The sequence below is a fragment of the Vigna umbellata genome, chromosome 8 (genome assembly GCF_029865625.1).
Source record: "Vigna umbellata cultivar VRB3 chromosome 8, Vumbellata_1.0, whole genome shotgun sequence".
Classification (NCBI taxonomy): domain Eukaryota; kingdom Viridiplantae; phylum Streptophyta; class Magnoliopsida; order Fabales; family Fabaceae; genus Vigna; species Vigna umbellata.
The window spans coordinates 18,321,686-18,340,240 of NC_142172.1; the positions used below are offsets into that span (position 1 = coordinate 18,321,686).

Consider the following 18,555-nt stretch of genomic DNA (forward strand, 5'->3'; position numbering starts at 1 on the left):
AAAAAACAGTTGTTTTAAGAATAAAATTATTAAAATTATAATTTTAATTAATTTTTTTTAAAGAGTACATTTAGCAAATGAATATGAACACTAAAAAAAAATCTATATATATAAGTATAGATTATTATAGTTAATTGTTAACTTTTTTATATTTCCTATTCAGTCATACAAAGTGATTTTTGAGACGTTTGAGTTTTATCATTTAAGTTATATTTATGTTTATAACTCCAATACTCTCATTTAATAATAAAACACAATAATTTAATTTTTAACATATAATATTTAATTCTCTTATCAATTTTATACTCATTTATATAATTCTTAAAAAACAACCAAATACAATATATTTGGATTTTGGTTTGGGTCAGTGCAAACAAACACAAAGCCCTAAAAGCCTAACCTCACTCTTCTTAGCGTTGCTAAGAGACAAAGAGAGAGAAAAATGGCAACAAGCGAAGAAGTTGTTGCGGCGGCTCCGGCGCCGGAGGCAGGGCTGAAGCACAAGCTGGAGCGAAAATGGACGTTTTGGTGCGACAATCAATCCAAACCTAAACAGGGCGCTGCTTGGGGAACCTCTCTGCGCAAGGTCTACACTTTCGACACTGTAGAAGAGTTCTGGTGGTATATATTTTTCTCTTCCTTCTCCGTTTTGCTTTCCCCCGATTTTAATTTTTTTAATTTTTTCCTTTTTCATGGAATCTTATTTTTTTCATTTTATTTTAGAAGAATGGAATATGAACCCGCAATCTGTAATCTTATTTTATCGATTATTATCAGGGGCTGGATTGATTAATTTTAAAAAAATGATTTTTACGGATCTTAGGAGAGAAACCCGTAAAGGGTCTGATTTTTTGTTGCTAACACGAGGGTTTATGGCTTTTATGTTTTTCATTGTTATTAAGTTTAGTTATGTTTGTAGTTCTCCTAAATGAGTAAAATTTTGATTTTGGTCAATTAAGAATATTTTCTTTGTTTTTTCGTCCCTTTAAACTTGGAAATCACTGCATTTGATCTTTACTATTATCTATATACTGATTTAAAATTTTGGAGGATGAAAATTAAAGAAAATTTAGAAGGATAAAAACTTATTATTATTATTTGGAGAATGAGTTGAATGTTGTTGATTTTGGGTTTGGTGGTAAAACTATTGGGAGAAATGCCTTTGATGTGAAAAATGTTGGTGTAGTTTGTATGATCAGATATTTAAGCCCAAGGATTTGCAAAACAACGCGGATTTTCACTTGTTCAAGACTGGTATTGAACCTAAGTGGGAAGATCCTGAGTGTGCCAATGGAGGAAAGTGGGCTGTCACCAGCAACATCGGCAGGAAGGATAACCTTGAGAAGATGTGGCTTGAAACTGTAATTTTTTATTTTATTTTATCGCCAATTGCTTTTGTTTTTGGGTTTGTGAAATGTGGGGAGATCCGGTGTTAAATTGTGATTGTTCTTCTGAATAGCTGATGGCGTTGATTGGGGAGCAATTTGAGGATGCTGAGGACATATGCGGTGTGGTTGCTAGCGTGCGCCAATGGCAAGACAAACTTTCACTGTGGACAAAGACAGCGGCAAATGAGGCTGCCCAGGTTTGTTATTTTCTTTTAAATGGTACTTGCAAGTTGCCATTGCAACTTATATTTATGTTCTGTTATCTTGTCTGCTTACTATTCCTATTGTGAGTCAGGATGATTAAGGCCTTGACACATCAATAGAAGTTATGATTGGATTCTCTAATTTCTGGTCTTGTGTTCAAATTATAACTCAATTTGCTCCTATCTAGAATGCTTTCATTGCTTCATTGGAATGCATCAAATGTTTAAATTTTGCACCACACTTTCACTACGGATGTTTTGCTACTACATTCCAGTGTATTGTTTGCTTATTAAAGAAGAAACTAAAGTATTTTTTTTCCTTTCCTTTTCTTCTCCACGAGAGTATTTTGTCATCTTAGTTCCTTTGCAAGGCATAGATGATAGATAAGCACAATTCTATATTTCATGTGCTTTGGTATTTTTCTGTCAACTGTAACTTGAACCTTGTTTCCAATTCAGTAGGGATGAAATTGTAAATTTCCCTGCTATTGATCAATACTACCATGGTGCATCCCTTCAACCTGTCCCAGAACTTTAGAGACTTTCATGCTGTAAACCCAACAATTGTATCCTGCAGTAACCCGATTTTTAACCAACCCTCTATTGCCATACCTTTTGTATACTGGTTTTCTTCCCCTTCACATCCCAATATCAAAAAATTTAATCATGTATTCTTAAAAAGTACAAACATAACTAGGACCATATTTCTTGTCACATCAATAACACTCCATCTTTTGACCTTTTCTCGCACTTTAGCACAAGTCAATCTGGTTTCTTTCTTGTGTTGTGTTAGATGTAATGCTGCCACCTTTTTAACTTATAACTGTGAGTTTTTGGAAGTTGAATTTCCATTTTCATCTCTTTTAGCTGTTTGCCATTTCCCTCTATAGTGCTGTTACTTTTGGCCACTGCAATGTTTTTCTTCTCCAAGATGCATGCTATAATTTCTTCTCTTAACCCATTGGAAAATATTCCCGTAATATTCTGGTCATCAAGCTCTTTCATCACTCTTGCTAGTCTTTCAAATTGGGTGATTAATTCACCCACTGTCTGCTTGTTTCAGGGTTAACAGAGATTCTAAAGGATCACCCCATCAAGATTAGTTGAACCTTCTCAATTAGGGTAGTCTTGAATCCTTCCCAACTTTGATTTGAACTGTAAGTTTCTCACCATTGAGACCATGGCAACACATCTCCTTTGAGAGTCACCGTCATTGCCTGTCTTTTCCTGCTCCACTAAATCGAAAATAGCACTCAAATTTCACTATGCATCCTAAAACATCCTCCACTTAAAGATGGGTATTTCAAGCTTCGTCCAGTTGATCCCTTTCACTGGTTCAGGTTGCGTGCTTGCATATTTGCCTTGGACTTTCCTCCATCATCTACCTTCATGTTAGCCTCCCGTTAGGGTCTTCTGTTATTGAACCTTTTCTAGGCATTGCAGACACCAACGTGTCCCCACCTATTGCAGACATATCGATGCATGAATCTGACTGACTGAATCTTGCTTCTGATCGTGTCTCTAGTCCTTCTTGCAACTGACTCCGGATCTTCACCACCCTCTCCAAAGCCTCCAGCCCTCCTCCATTCAGGATTGTATGCCTGGAGCTTTTCTTGACCCACTCTTTACAAACCTTTGTCTTTTATATTTATATATTTGGACTACAAGCAATCTGCCCGAGTCAGGAACTAACTATCTAGCTAACCTCATCAAGTTATTTACGTAATTGTATCTTTTTTGTGCTTTATCAAACTTGAGATTAAAACAGATAAATATATTTCTAGAGGACTTACGAGATTTTTCTCACAATCTTCTATTTATAATGAAAAACTGATACTAAAAGTTTATTGAAGATTAAGGGACTGTACTAGACATCTAGGTGTAGAACTAGGTATGACTATAGGTTACAACTAATAAATTGTCTAGCACATTACACCCTACTTAGGCTTAATGATGATACATAAATGTAATTATTCTAACAATCAAGATACCCATTTTTTGTTGAATGTTTTATATAATGTTGTGACATTGTATAAAATACTCTACAAAAAAATAAACCTAAATTTGACTTTATGGTTTTAGAGGAATAAACGAGATCCATGGCCAGTGATCTATAATTTTTAGGAAGGTTAGCTACTAAAATGGAAATATTGCTAATAGATACTAATAGATGGTGTGCTTGATATGAGCGAAATATTGCTGGAAATGATCGACTGTAAATTCTTGCTTATCTTTCTACTTCAACTGGGATCTACAATTTATACTGAATGGCAAAGTCTGGAATGTGTAAATGTATCAGTCTAAGATCCAGAATTGTAATTTGCTACTCTAAGCAAGTGCAAATTCCTTGCCAAAATGTCATGTTCATGTATATTTTTTTGACTCATCCAATACTCAGCATGACATTTGAAATGAGCCATTTTTGTCGTTGACTTTAATTTTGCAGATGAGCATTGGAAGGAAGTGGAAGGAAATCATTGATGTTAACGACAATATAACATACAACTTTCATGTAAAACCTTTGCTCATAAATTTTGATTGGTGAATGTGATTCATAAACAACTATGATTCTTACATCTCTAGTTATTACAGGATGACTCTAGAACCAAAGGAGCAACAAAGGGTCGATACACCGTATAAACAGTGTTGGAGCATCTTCTTGCACTTGTGCTGGAAGGCTTGTAGTACTGATACCTTCATCATGTGTCATATGTACTAGATCATGCTACTTCATTGGTGGAGGGCTTGGCTTTACTTTTGTTCATTCACCCCACTTTGGGGTGTTGATACTATTGTACTCTTCCTCATTTTTTAAATGGCCTGTCAAATTTTTCTGCAGAGTTAATTGTAGTTTTTGTATGTCACGTTATTAAAGCTTTAAATCTTGAAATATGTGGAGTCTAGTTTAGGATGAGTTTGATGTGTTGCTTGTACAATTATAATGGAGAAGTAAACCATTATTGTTCTGTTCAGTGTGTAACCCTGAGCTAAAATAAGATGAACTCATGCTTCAACAAGTTCAAATATAAGAAACATATGATGGTGAGACATAGTAAGGGAGATTCCTGTATAAACACAACAGGGGGAAATTAGGTATGTTTTTATTTTCATTAACTATAATTTTAGATAACAAAATTTGTATTCCAAAGTTGTAGCTTAATTTACATAATTTTTTAGTGTATTTTTATCGCTAAATTACTCTGATGATGGTTTGAAGAGTTAAATATATTTTTAAGTGTATAGTTTAATACTTTTAATAGTTTTAAATTATAGTGTTAGAATTTCTTTAAGTATCCTCAATTCAAGAAAATAAAGTGAAGACGACTGCTATAAAATGAATGCTTACCTAAAACTACACTTAATAGTCCTAAGTGATTTTATATATTATACTTCATTCAAATAAGTTGTAAACAATAGAAGATCAATTACTCGATATATATGAAATAATAAAATTAAAATATAATTTTTTTTTATGTAAACGATAAACACTAATTTTTATAAATTACCATTTTTATATATAAAAGAAAAATCTTAGTTGTTACATTACTCTTATAAGCCAGTGTCAAAACATGGTTGTGTTTTCAGACAAAGAAAAACCATACTTCAAAATAGAACCGATTCATCATTAACATCTGAATCTGGTTTAAGAAGCAACACATTTGTTCATAATCAAAGTATATATAATAGTTGGAAAGAAAAGGTGCAGTAGAATCTGATCTGCAACATATCCAGCAGCATCTAAGCATTTAGTTTGGAAAAATAAAATGAACATTTTGTTGGAAGTCTCTCACTAATTACATAAATGGATGCAAGTGAAATTAAATTAGGTTTAAAGTTATTTTTTAGCACATTTAGAATAATCAAAGTTGAAACTGAATAAACTTTTTACTCAAATGGTTGACAAAAACAAGCAGCAGAAATGTTGTGAAAAATATGCTGTATAGTGGCATTGCTTTGTTCATTGTATCAACGTTGATATGTAGATCACCTCTGGTTTTATAATATACTTCATGTATCTAGAGGACAAAATAAGAGAACAATACTTGAGAATGAAAAGTCACAACTAGAGAGAGATTTGTTCCTAGTTTACATTCTTCTGTCAATTGAAAACCACCAAGTTCAAACTTGATACTTTCTCACATGGTAATTACAAAATATGAGGAACATTTTGCTAATCTATCATGCAAGAAACCCAAGCCATTCTCCATTCTTCTTAGCCAACCTGATCAACCCTTGTCTCTGTTTTCCATCTGCTCCTATTGATTTGCAAAATTCCGTGATTACCTAACATTTCAAAGTGTAAAACTTCAGCACAATAAAGAAAGATCACGTTTTATGCTTACATCAATGTTACCCTTACAGTTTTGTTTTGTAATCGGTCATTGAAGATGTATGGACTAGAATACAAGATAAAAAGTACAGCCATTTCATTTCCCATGAATTCATTTCTTTCTTCTAACAGGTGTTTTAACAAACAAAAAGGACAGTTAAGGTGTGTCTGTGTGAGTGATGGATCCAAATTCATCTCTTCTCCAATCTTTTGTTTTCAACCTTTCTACATGTTATGTCCTTTCAAACCAACAAAATTGAGATGTAGTTCAGTAGGTTCTGATACTGTTTTCCAATCAGATTTGAAGTTTTATTTAGATAAAAAGAGATAACATTTGATTATCAGAATAAAACTCTGAATTTAGATTGAAAACAACAAAATAACAGTATACTGTATCAAAGTTTTTTGTTTCAAACAGATCACCCTTTTGCATATTCTACTTATACTTCTTTTTCAACAGGTTTCAAATCCTTCAATCCAATGCTTGGAAACAAAGACATACCACACAAACAGCATACCAAGCCCGATTCACAAGAATTCATGACACAAAGTTCAAAAATTTCCCCCACCCCACAAACAGAATCATCAAATTAAGCAAAAGGGTGATCACAACAAACAGCAATTCTTGACAAGAACACCGAATTTCACCTGAGAGTGCAGAGCAATTGCTTTGCCTCTAAGCTGGTTGAAACGCTTCTTGCCAACAATGTTTCGAGTGACCACAACAAGAGGTGCAAAGATACCCTTCCCTTCATTGATATTCTTCATCATTGGCTGCAATCTCACTGGCTTTCCCCTTCCGATGCGAACCTGTGACGGCACTGACTTGGCCAACAAGGTGTAGTCCTCACCAACAATTGAAGTGCCCCAACTTCCATAGAAGGAAGAACCAACACACCCAGTTGTAGAAAGTGAAGTAGCCATTTTTTGGTTATGCTCTCTGTGATTTTGTTGTGTGAATATAATGAAGGTAGAGATTCTTTTGCTTTGTTTTTAGCCTCTTGTTGGAGCTTGAGATAGATGGCTCTAATGGCTTATATTGTGCTTGTGAAGGAAGGGATATTTGTGTGTAAATTGGAGAGCCAGTGGTTTGAAATTGGACTTTAGTGTGATTCACAACATAGAAGCATTTGGAGCCACATATATTGGTGGCTTTGAATTTTAGTTTTTTGTGCTTAATTATGAAATTCCACAACTCAAATATGACTCAACTTCATGGTACCTAGCTACTTGGAGAACATCTAAATCTCAAATTCTACTGGATTACACGTATTTTCTAGGGTCATCCTCTAACCCTAGCTACGTCATTTTCTTTTTTTCACGAGAAAAATTCATTCAGGCGAGATTACCAATAATATGTGATTCGAGTTAATTTCATATTGGCACTGTTTACAACTTAAAACTTATCATAATATTTAATTTCCTTATTTTTATTTAATTTAAAAGATGGTTAATTATATTTTTGTTTTCTAAATTATAACAAGTTCTAGTTTTTATTTCTATTTCAAATCGTGTTAAGTTTTTAATGTAAAAGATATATAGATATAATTTTTTTCATCCAAATTTTGATTGTTTTTTATTTTTTAAGAAGTTGACAAAAAGATAGATTTATATCGAGAGTTTTCTTAACAAATTGTTAAGCATGTGAACGACCATATAAGTAAAAAATATTAATGATGTAAGAAGTAAAAAATTTAAGGACGAAGTGTCAATATAAATAAACTTACACTTAAAAAAATATCATTAAAAATCAAAATATAAGTCTAAATTTCACAAAGCAGAAAAAGTTAAAGCCATAAACATCTTTGTTTTAATATAAGTATAATATGTTTATGGCTTTAACATCTATCATGCAGATGATGAAATGAAATTAGAGAGGTTAGTAAAGATGGTGAAATTGAAGAGATATTGAATGAACCTTTGTTTGAAAGTGAATATGCCAATGACTTAATTCTTTACAAAGACAAATTTTGTAAAGGAAGTGTTTCTGATTTTTTCAAAAAGAGAAAGGATTGAGAGGAATGAGAGAGGTGAGTAAGGATTTGGGGGTTTCTTTTTTTTTTTAAGTTTTGAGAATAAAAATTATTAAAATATCCTTAATCTTAAAACTTAGAATCCATGATATATAAGGGTATTTTTGTCTACTAAAATCCGGTGTTAAAATGTACCAACTGAAAAACAGGCGTACACGCGTTACAAACCCCTATATATATTTTGTTGAAAATATCCTATTAGTGTTGTATTTTTTTATAATCCTCTCTTGAAATAATCAGCAACAAAGTTAGATTTAAATTTTCAATACTCAATAATTTTTATCAATTACAATTTATAATTTTTACGCGAACAAAACCAATCGACTAATATCTCAATCTGTTATTCATAACAAAAAGGTGCTTATAGAATCTAATTTTAGTATACATGATTAAAATTAAGAGTTATTTTAAGTATAATTAAGGTAACTTTTTATTATTATATAAAAATAATAAAACATAAAACGTTGTTTGAGTGACAACTCATTGCTCTGTTAAATTGTATGGAAAATTATTAACAAATGTGTCAAAAAGGTTTTAAATGGAATATAGATTTTCCTATAAAAAAAATGCATGGGTTGCAGTGTTATTTTTGTTAGAAAATGGTGTTGATGGTTTGGGACAGGTGTGAGCAGATAAAAAAGTGTAAAGAATCTAGAACTTCAAAAAAATTGACCAAACCTAACAAAATTAAAGTTTCTTCATAAATTCCATCAAGCAACCAGAGTCTGAGATTATATTAGATATACGTGGTAAAGTATATAATAATATTAAATGAGTGTTTTCTGAATAAATGAATTGATGATTAAGTAATACCTCACTCTACTTAATTTATATATTAATTTAATGCTATTCTTTAAGACATCGAATTTATATTTATATTTTTTAAATAAACATATCAAATTATGATGATTAAATATTTATAAATGGTTTATAAGGAATCTCAGAACCATCATGATTTCAAAGAATTTTATTAATATAATTTCACAATCATCTTATAAGAAGAATGTTACTTATATATTGGAATAATTTAACCTTTTATTCTATTATGTGGGAGATTTACAGAGTTTTTATTAAATATGTGATATTAATAATAAACACGTGTATTTTAAAAACATGTTTGTTGTACGAATAATAATAGTAATGGCTTTTATTTGAATATTTTTTTATAAAGTTTAAAAGCATTTTATAAATTTGGAAAACAATAAAATTAACAGGGAAGAAAACGTTAGTTATTAAAGAATGATTAAAATTTTGAATTTTCACATTTATTTATCATTTTATTATATACTTTTATTTAATTCATTTTTTTAAAGTAAAATTTTGTTTGATTTTATAATTTTTAAATAATCTATATAAATACTTTTAACTGATTTATAATATTTTTAAAGGTATTTGTATGTATCCACAGATATAAAAAAAATCGTGGACATAATTTTACGTGGATTTAGATAAAATACCAAAAATATTATAAAATAAAATAATTAAAATTATATTATAAATTATTTGAATTTATTTTTTATTGACCAAATAAAAAATAAATGAGAGAAAAATAGTTGTGAGCGTGATGGCATACCAACCTTAGTTAGGTGGCAAAATTGCAGCAATGAAAAGTGGAATAGTTTTCAACCTCAAGAATTTTGAGGCCATGTGGACATGCCACAAGGATTCAATTCTTTTATTAGCCCTCTAAAATTACAACAATTTTTTTATGTCAAATATTTTTTGTTTAAGTGTCCATAAAATCTAGAAAATAGTATGAAACAATGACATTAGAATATTTTAATGATAAAATAATAAGATTATACAATTTTTTATTTAAAAAAGGTTTATTTTATAAAAATCATCATTTTTAAATTTTTTTGTCTCTGTATTTTTTTTTAAATTTCACCTCAATTTTTATTGTTTTTGAAGATTAATAATTATAAAATTGTTCATAATAAAAATGTCTAAACATCCAAAATCATATGATTGTTTTTATTGAAATCTTTATACGTTTATTTTATTTAATATCTTATCTATTTTACATTTAATATTTTATTTGGTCCTTACTTTTAGGTGATGTGTTCAAAGTGGTCTTACTCGTTTACGAGAGTTCATTATTGTCTTATGTTATGTAAAAATGGTTCAAGTTGGTCATTTCGGCCTACAACGTTAAAAACACTAACTGTGACCAAAAGTGAATGAGGTATCCAATTTTGTAATACGTATTGAAATGTAAATTTTAAAAATAAAAATTAATGACGTGGAAAAGGTTTAACAAAGAGTTAAATGGAATTTGTTAGTGCTCATGAAATTGTTATTGTGTGATATGACTAATTGTAGGGTAGAGGAAGTGAAGAAGTTCCCTTCTCCTTCACCATGCTCATCATCTACCTTTTCTTCACCTTCATCATCACCATAAACCTTCATTCTTTTAACACAAACATTATCATATCTCACCTGTACAAATAGAAAAACAACAACCTATTACCTCTTTCTTCATCCCAAACCCACAATCAACACACAATTCCTGCACCATCATTTTTCAAGCTCAATGCATACACAATAACACTCTCGAAACCCACACGGTCGTCATCCAAAATCTCCATTCTTTTTCCCTTTCTCCTCTATCCATTCATGCATAAAGAATACAAAAAACAAAAGGGAGCCATCATTCCACCACCACCCAACACATTGAATACTAAAATCACAAAACAATTAAAAATAGGGAGCAAGGTAAGGAGAAATCCCAAATTGCAAGATAATGAACACCAAAACCTAAACCGCGAAATTAACCTAAGAAAAGGAAACCCAATTCGCAAACAAAAAAAAGAACCCCAAAACGTAAAAATCAACTCTGATTCAAAACCCTAATCTAAAATCCCTAAAATTTGCAAGATTTAAAACACAAGAAAAGGAAACCCCAAAACACTGCAATATGAAATTCTTTTCTTGCGAAACACTCTTAAATCGGAATGAAAAGGGAGGAGAAACGATATGTTACGTTTTCAAGATGGAGATTTTCAGGAACCATAGTCTTTTGACTGGGTTAATGAGGCTCGTTAAAGACAAGAGACATTCAAACTGCCCAGGTTCTACAAAACAATGTGCTTGAATTCAGAAAACTATACTCAAGTGTCACATCAATTTGATTAGTTGCCACATAACTGGACATGTAATTTATTATTGGCTAAAGTGGACATTACAAAGTTAGATTTTTAAATCTGTAAGCCAAAATGGCCAACTTGAATCGTTTTTATAAAATATGAAATAATAGTGAACTCCTGAAAAAAAGATATGATCACTTTGAACACATCGTCCCAAACTACGAATCAAATAAGATATTAAACTTTCGTTTTAATAACTGATTAAGTTTGTTTTTTTTATTTTTTTAGGTGAATTTTTCTTTGAGTTTACAATATTATTTTATAGTATTATCTTATAGTCTGTGACTCAAATGTCCTCAAAGTCAAAGTTAGTATTTATTATTATATGATCATAGTGATATATTTAGATTTTTAATAAGGTTTTCATTATCTATGTCATCTTTGTAAAAAATAGAATTTTAAAGAACAAATGAGTAAAATAAACAATTTAACTAAAGTAAAAAAATAATAGTAATTTTACATCTACTAAATTTTCTTAAAAGAATATATATTTAAAATGTCTTTATATCAAATACTTAAAAAAATAAAATATTTGACTATATTAAAAAAATTATATTAAATTAATTCTTAATTTATAGTATGAAATTATTTTAGAGTAATTACATGAAATATAATATAATATTTTAGAAAAATAGGCATATTTACCTTTTTTACAATTTCTAAATTTTTTTAGGCATTTGCGGATTGTATAAAATAGAAATTTAAAAGTGTTCTAAAACAAATTACATATTTAATAGACAAAGGTTGATCTAGGTTATATTCAATTGAGATGCAAAATATAGTAAATTATTTGAATAACATGTTTCCTTAATCTTTTAAATCAATTAAAGAGTTTAAAGACTGTAAAAAATTTTCCAATTACTGGGAATATCAAGAAATGAAAAGAAATTATTTAAGAAATCGAAAGTTGTTATGAAACTAAAAATCAATAAAGTAAATTACATATATGAGTAGTCGATAATCAAATTTCAGAACGGTCGATTAATCGAAAGCTAAACTTTATAAAAATAAAGAAATAATAATATATATTCTATTATATTATATTTAATTAATCATATCTATTTTGAAATTAAGATGATCTAAGGTAAAATTTAGATTGTTGATATTTTTTCACTTTTTTGAACTAGATTATTTTCTATATCTTTTTCTACGTCTTAAATGCTTGTTTGAATTTTAATAAAAGACTTAACTATTAGGAATGACCCTGATAAAGAGAAAAGTGTAATAAATTAAATTCATTGACACGTCTAGAAAACCTAAGTTAGTCGGCAAAATATATTTTAAAGAATAAAATTTAGTAACTAATACTCATAACAACTACTGCGTGCATAAAAAAATTATTCTAAAGTCAATTGCAGTGAGCTGAATATCAAATGAATTGAAAAAAAAAATGAAATGTAACACATAAAAATATCAAATGAATTGAAAAAGAAAAAGAGAATGAAATGTAAGAAGAACAAGCTTTTGTAATTTGGATTGGAAAGAGTCTCAAGAAGTACCAAATCTCGATTTCTTTAACGTCAATTTACAATAATTTTCTGTGTTTTTGATTCAGTGAAAAGCAAAAGGGAAGGAAACAACAACCTTAACAGACATAACTACACTGCAGATGGCATCGTTGGCGACCCATCTGTCCGGTTTCATCATCTTCTTCCCTGTTGGCATTCGCCGCTTAGTCTCTTCAACTTCCCTTTACCTTCACAACCCTTCTCACTTCCGCTCCAAGCTTTGGTACTTCTCTGACCCAAAGTGGAAGACCCTTGATCTCTACGCTGTCCTCATAGCCCTCCCCGTCTTCTCTTTCACCGAGTTTTTCCTCTTCTTCTCGTTTTCCGGTCACCCCGCTTACAAATTCTCCTTCTTCCAACAATCCCTGGCCATTTTGGCCTTCTGGTTCTTGACCATTTTGATCATAGTCCGTGAACGCGTGGGAGGAACGTCGTTGGTCGATGAAGGTTTTGTTTTTTTGTCCGGTGGGATTGTTTTCTTGCTGGAGTATTCTGTGATGGAAAAAGGGGTATCAGGTCTTGCGGGTTCTGTGTATGGATATTTGGGAGGGTTGACACTGGTGTGTGCTGGTGCTTGTATTTACTTAGCGGTTAAGCCTTCGGCTTTTTTTGCCGAGTTTTTGTTGTCTTGTGGGTTGGTGTTTAAGGGCACTTGGTTGTTGCAGGTGGGGTTTTCTTTGTACACTGATTTGTTTGGGCTGAAGGGGTGTAGAAAGATCAATTTTTTAGAGTCCCAAAAGCAGCTTGTTGATGTGCACTGTGATCTTGATGAGGATAGTTTGAGGGGTGTGACTTTGATGAATTTTCTGTTCACTGTGCATGCTATTGGGGTGGTGGTTTTGGCTTTTGGGGCATTCGGGGTGGTGGCAGGTAACAGGAGTTTGAAAAGTGGGGAGGCAAAGGGACCTTTGCTGTCTGAGAGTGAATCATCGAGCTTTCGGACGTTGGCTCTTCCGGATCTGGAGATGGAGTGAAATGTTAATGGCTTTGGTAGAATAACAGAAAGGGAAGTTTGCATTGTGAATCATTGGATTTTCACCAGCCAGGTAGGTAGGTTGTGATTGCCTACCTTTGATTTTGTTTTATGTGTTGAGCTGACTTTGTAACAACGTTTCTTATCATGGTATTTTGAACTATAAATGTTTACAAATTACAGTTACAGTCTATGAAAGTAATGATATTTGGATTAAAGTTAAGGTCTTATTTATTTGTACTGGTTTTCTCTTCTGTTGAAGAGAACACATTTAAAGCCTGCCTGTTGTAACCTGAATTCCACTTGCAAAACTAAAAATATGCATTTTGGAACCATATTAATAATTATATTACATCAGATAATAACAGTTACTTAACAACACTGTGAAGTAACTAAATTCAGATAACAGACTTGTTGTTGCAATTCACTTTTCAATCTTCCACTTATCTATTTGAATACTTAAATGAAGCAAACATTAGATGGAATGGAACCCTCTTGAAAGGATTATACTCATATTGTGTAAAACCTTCGGGTGTAAAACTTCATCGTGATTGCTATACAGAGACATTACACTTGCAACATTACAAATTTGGTAGATGTCTAGACCAATGAATAAGCTCCTTTTCGTTTACAATAAAGTAGTTGAAATCCATATAAATTTTATAGTTAGGCATGATACAATAGGTAGTGAAGTATCCATTTTCTTGGGCCATCTTTATGAACTCCATATATTACATAAAATGATAGTTGCACTGAATTCTACTCTATATTTTCGTATATCCTGTTGAAAATTTTGGGAACCTCAACCATCGTTGACGAAACCGTGTAAATCCATTAATTTTAAGTCGGAAACCGATCCTCTTTATTTTTCTTCCAAAGGTTCCCCATCTCTGTTTCAGGATGACATATTTTGTTGATCTCACTAGTTTCTTTGTGTACCTATATACTGCACATTGAAAACCAATTGTGAATGAACAATTGGGATGCTGGAATGCTGTCATTCAACTTTCTTAATTTTTTTTTACTTTATATTGTTTTCATTCATATCTATGAATTGAATATGTGCATGTTATAACACAAGTATGTTGTTTGGCATAAACAAAAAAATCGCCAGTATAGCCATTAAACAATACTTTTAATTCTAAACCAAGTTTATAGTTTAGTTTGTCTCCTTAATTTGTGAATTATATTGTCAATATTGAAATGTGTTAGCAGAAGGTAGACCTTGATGTTGTTTGGTTTGTTCATGTTCTTCAGAGTTTGTTTGGTGCAGTACCTGCATGAAAGACAAAACTATCAAAATTATGTAACTAGATTTAGTTATTTATGGTGAATGTGTATTTCTTTATGCAAATAATATAGTTCCTGGAATAGGAAATGCCTTTAGGTAGGTACTTTAAGCATACAATGGGTCCCATTTAGGTCTCGTTATATGCCTTGAGTTTTAATGCTCGAATATCTTTGTTCGGACAATGAACTTAATGCTTCAAATTAAGTGCTTCTGTACCTCAACTAAGCTTTCCAAACGCTTCCTCATCCTTCTTTGTATAAAACCTTTGGTGCTCTGCAGTACACAATACCTTCAAAACTTGGAATATCAAGGGATTTACTAAGTAGACTTTAAGAAGAAATAATAATATTGATGTTACCTTTACATGATATCTAACATAGGTACTAAAATTTAATAGACTCCAGACAGTTTTGTCTAGCCTATTGCCTTCAACATGGCGAGAAGAGATATCTATTAAACATGTAAAAGGTTGTCAGTGTCAGATGCCTTGGATTCAACTTCCTCAACAATTCTTTTGTTGATGTCTTGCTTGAATTTAGAGAAATTTTCAAAACTGTGTTCTCAGTTTCTGGTTTGTAAGAAAGTTGCTCATGTCATAATTACTGGATGATGAAATTATACCAAAAGTGAAAAACCCTCCATTGGTACTCAAATCCTCAAAAGCTTCTCCTCTTAACTCTGGTGGAGGAATGGCTGACCAGCTGCAGGGTGGCACCTTGGCCCATTTATCTGAACTTCCCACATCCACAAGCTCCTGTGATTGAATAGTAAATAAATGTGATCGGAGCACATTGAGTTGATGAAAATAAATTACTTGGTTTCGCTTTATCAGCTACAAACCTGAAAGAAAGTTGTGGCAATAGTCACATCTGACTTTTCCTTGAAACGAATTGGGAATACTGCTATGATTCTTTGTGGCTGCATGTAGCAAGTATTAGGTGATGAATTTGGAAAAGCTTTAGCATACTAATATCTTTTCAGACCATGAAGTTGGTAATGAGTTGTCTTTGGTTACTTGGTTGTTGAATTTCTGCTTCTTCTGGAAAATAACTAATTGGAAGGTAGTTGTTATAAGCTGACAAAAATATGGAGGAAGAGAGGTTTCATGTGTTATTACATTGTTGATATTTGAATGGTAAATTGGTGAAAATAAGCTAGTAGTGTAATATTTTAGATTATTCTCAACTTCTTGACTTGTTGACATACCTCACCTAGTTTATTATAACCATGGTTCTGACAATCCTTTGATTCAGGTTCTTAACTTCCTAAGTACATGATACGGTGCCCATGAAACACCTCACATTTTTTATATAATATTATTCTATATATTATAGTAATCTTGTTCATTTTATTTGGAAGGTCTTTTTACACTTTGTTTTCTTGTTTTTCTTTGTTGCATTTGACATGACAGGTTAAAAAATTCAGTTAAGGAAGAATTACCTGTCTTATGAGAAAGAAAGGTTCTCTTGGATGGTAGACTAGTTTGATGGGTTTGTACATCCCCTGAAGTGCATCATCAGAATTCACGTTCCATAATATTTCTTTGAGCTGTGAACTCAGAATTACTGAATGTACTGATGATATTTCCCTAATGATCTTATCATAGTCTGGAACAAGAATTTGGCATCATCACACAGGTTGAAATGTGAAGTTAGATTATCCGAGTCCATTTACTGAAAAGCTGCCTATAAAATGTTTATTTGTGTTTCTTTTCTATGCAGATATTTGATTTTCTGAGCAATTTAAATGTTCACAACATCTTTATACTTATTTTTCATTAGATTTCCTTGGACTACTATAATTCTTTTTTCGAATTTAATAAATATATTTTGCTTGAGTATTCATAATATCACAAATTGTGTATTTAGTTTGCATAAGCATATGTTGGTATAATATTCTGATGTTTCCTTTCACCCATCTTTAGTCTTTCCTGAAAATTTGTGAGGAACATTAACATTCAATTCACGAATTTATTCTTGAATTGAAGGAGAACTAGATAGCCATTAATTCTTCTACTTTTCATTCCATTATTTTCAGTGCTCACACTGATTACGAATAAAATATTTGTAATCACTGTTGTTGTTATAAGTTGAATGTGGCAACCATGTTCAAAGCTGGTAGTTAAGGGAAACAAACCTTTGTTTCTTGGAATCTGATTAAGGTTAAGCTTCAGAGTAAGCTGGTATCCTTCTTTGGCAGGCTCTATAATCTCCACAACATTAGGACATAGACCCTTAACCATTTCAATGGTCTTAGAAGAAAGTTCCTTTGGCAGGACACCATGGCAAAGAGGTGGCGTTGATATTGACAAGTAGGCTAGTTGTGGATCAGAGGCTTGAGACTGCAAACATAACACAAATAATTCAACGTTACCTATAAAGTTTGTTTAAATTTCAATCTAAAATCCTTAACAAATCTAAAGATTTGCACGCAAGCAAACTCTTTTCATGGAATTTGCTGCCATGTACCAAGTTCCTTTTCACATTTTGTGTGAGGAGAGGTAGTTGACTACATCACTGGTTTACTTCAAACATTATTGTTTGAAATAAAGGAACTTGCTATTTGTTGATTCTGCTCAAGGAACTGGATTATTGTTGGCTTATAGTGCAACAAAAAGTGTATGATTAATTGTGCAAGCTGAGACAAGATAAGAGTTCTACCTGAATATGGTACTCCACTGACCCAAATTCATACAAATGATGATCAATCTCCAAGGCCTTCTCAGCACTGCCACGTCATTGACAAGCACTTAAAGTACTGTTTTCTTAATAAGGATTACCACTTAAGCAACTATATTATCATGATATGTACACATTTACTTTTCATGGGTATATTTTAGAGAAGATTCGTTAGAAAGAGTATATATATATTACTGTTTTTTTTGTCAATTTTTATTTAATATGAGATTTTAACTCTCAGTTAGTTTCTCAATCTTTTACATTAATCTTCCATGGCATATAAAAAAATCTTAAAGTAAATGCATAAACATTAATATATTAATTTCATTATGAAAATAATTTTTAGTGATGAATTTACGTCATACTTTATCTTTTGTAACTTCCCCTCATAAAAAACTAACCAAAGAAAAGGAAAGAACAAAAACAGACACATGTACTAGGAAAATTTGAACAACATAAGATAAGGCCTAGGAAATTTTATGGCTCCTTAACTCAATGAGTTTCAACATAAGGTCTTCTTACCAGTAAAGTTTTAGCAGTATTTGGTTGAGTGCTGGAGATGCTCTGTCTATGCATGCCATTCTCATATAACTCTCTTCTCTTCTTTTCTGAAATTGTGTGAATTCTTGGCTTGTGTTGAAGTCATATACAATTTGAGAGAGGTTTGAGTAAAATGCAAGTTCAATGTTGCAATCATGTTTGTTAAGCTTTGAAGCAAATCCACACATATAGCCACACACTCTCTTTCACTCCACATTGGTTGCTTCATTTTTTGATCCTTTCTTTCTGTAACTTTCCCTTCTCTTTCACTCCTTCACATTTTCCAATCTTTATCTTTTATCATTCATCAACAAATTAATTCATAAACTCATCTTTTGGATCTAAAAACTTTGTACTCCAACTTCTCATATTTTTATGATTATATATATATATATATATATATATATATATATATATATACATATTCTTTAGTAGTTACAATACATTTTCAATTTAGTTTTGTCA

At 31.4% G+C, this 18,555-nt stretch overlaps 4 protein-coding genes across 5 annotated transcripts; 2 read left to right on the top strand and 2 right to left on the bottom strand.

Moving 5' to 3' along the window:
• The first annotated feature begins 358 nt into the window (after positions 1 to 358).
• LSP1 (Eukaryotic initiation factor 4E protein) lies at positions 359 to 4,563 on the top strand. Its single transcript, XM_047312330.2, has 5 exons — positions 359 to 621; positions 1,187 to 1,361; positions 1,460 to 1,585; positions 4,038 to 4,103; positions 4,184 to 4,563. The coding sequence occupies exons 1-5, from the start codon at positions 443 to 445 to the stop codon at positions 4,229 to 4,231; spliced, it is 594 nt and encodes a 197-aa protein (XP_047168286.1). The 5' UTR covers positions 359 to 442; the 3' UTR covers positions 4,232 to 4,563.
• A 1,006-nt stretch (positions 4,564 to 5,569) lies between these two features.
• On the bottom strand, positions 5,570 to 6,936 carry PGR5 (proton gradient regulation 5). Its single transcript, XM_047312339.2, has 2 exons — positions 6,570 to 6,936; positions 5,570 to 5,875 (listed from the first exon to the last, which is right to left on the bottom strand). The coding sequence occupies exons 1-2, from the start codon at positions 6,843 to 6,845 to the stop codon at positions 5,771 to 5,773; spliced, it is 381 nt and encodes a 126-aa protein (XP_047168295.1). The 5' UTR covers positions 6,846 to 6,936; the 3' UTR covers positions 5,570 to 5,770.
• Positions 6,937 to 12,547: 5,611 nt separating this feature from the next.
• On the top strand, positions 12,548 to 16,721 carry LOC124837043 (uncharacterized). 2 transcript variants are annotated; one of them, XM_088097283.1, is made up of 2 exons: positions 12,548 to 13,658; positions 16,284 to 16,721. In XM_088097283.1, the coding sequence occupies exon 1, from the start codon at positions 12,710 to 12,712 to the stop codon at positions 13,580 to 13,582; it is 873 nt and encodes a 290-aa protein (XP_087953409.1). In that variant the 5' UTR covers positions 12,548 to 12,709; the 3' UTR covers positions 13,583 to 13,658; positions 16,284 to 16,721. The 2 variants fall into 2 exon arrangements, with proteins under 2 accessions (XP_087953409.1, XP_087953408.1); XM_088097282.1 differs by having other exon boundaries at positions 12,548 to 13,654.
• On the bottom strand, positions 13,647 to 18,155 carry ARPC2B (actin-related protein C2B). Its single transcript, XM_047312324.2, has 10 exons — positions 18,073 to 18,155; positions 17,533 to 17,599; positions 17,009 to 17,213; positions 16,313 to 16,479; positions 15,713 to 15,790; positions 15,494 to 15,626; positions 15,231 to 15,322; positions 15,089 to 15,145; positions 14,806 to 14,857; positions 13,647 to 14,527 (listed from the first exon to the last, which is right to left on the bottom strand). The coding sequence occupies exons 1-10, from the start codon at positions 18,135 to 18,137 to the stop codon at positions 14,346 to 14,348; spliced, it is 1,098 nt and encodes a 365-aa protein (XP_047168280.1). The 5' UTR covers positions 18,138 to 18,155; the 3' UTR covers positions 13,647 to 14,345.
• Positions 18,156 to 18,555: the final 400 nt, after the last annotated feature.

What these genes read in the sequence shown, in the direction of transcription:
- LSP1 (XM_047312330.2), top strand. Translation starts at nt 443, where the DNA reads ATGGCAACAAGCGAAGAAGTTGTTGCGGCGGCTCCGGCGCCGGAGGCA. An exon ending in AGAAGATGTGGCTTGAAACT is followed by an intron (nt 1,362 to 1,459) that starts GTAATTTTTTAT and finishes TCTTCTGAATAG; the next exon opens with CTGATGGCGTTGATTGGGGA. An exon ending in ATATAACATACAACTTTCAT is followed by an intron (nt 4,104 to 4,183) that starts GTAAAACCTTTG and finishes TAGTTATTACAG; the next exon opens with GATGACTCTAGAACCAAAGG.
- PGR5 (XM_047312339.2), bottom strand. Translation starts at nt 6,845, where the DNA reads ATGGCTACTTCACTTTCTACAACTGGGTGTGTTGGTTCTTCCTTCTAT. An exon ending in CAATTGCTCTGCACTCTCAG is followed by an intron (nt 5,876 to 6,569) that starts GTGAAATTCGGT and finishes TTGAAATGTTAG; the next exon opens with GTAATCACGGAATTTTGCAA.
- LOC124837043 (XM_088097283.1), top strand. Translation starts at nt 12,710, where the DNA reads ATGGCATCGTTGGCGACCCATCTGTCCGGTTTCATCATCTTCTTCCCT.
- ARPC2B (XM_047312324.2), bottom strand. Translation starts at nt 18,137, where the DNA reads ATGAGAATGGCATGCATAGACAGAGCATCTCCAGCACTCAACCAAATA. An exon ending in TCAGATTCCAAGAAACAAAG is followed by an intron (nt 16,480 to 17,008) that starts GTTTGTTTCCCT and finishes TTCTTGTTCCAG; the next exon opens with ACTATGATAAGATCATTAGG. An exon ending in ACAAACCAAACAACATCAAG is followed by an intron (nt 14,528 to 14,805) that starts GTCTACCTTCTG and finishes TTCAATGTGCAG; the next exon opens with TATATAGGTACACAAAGAAA.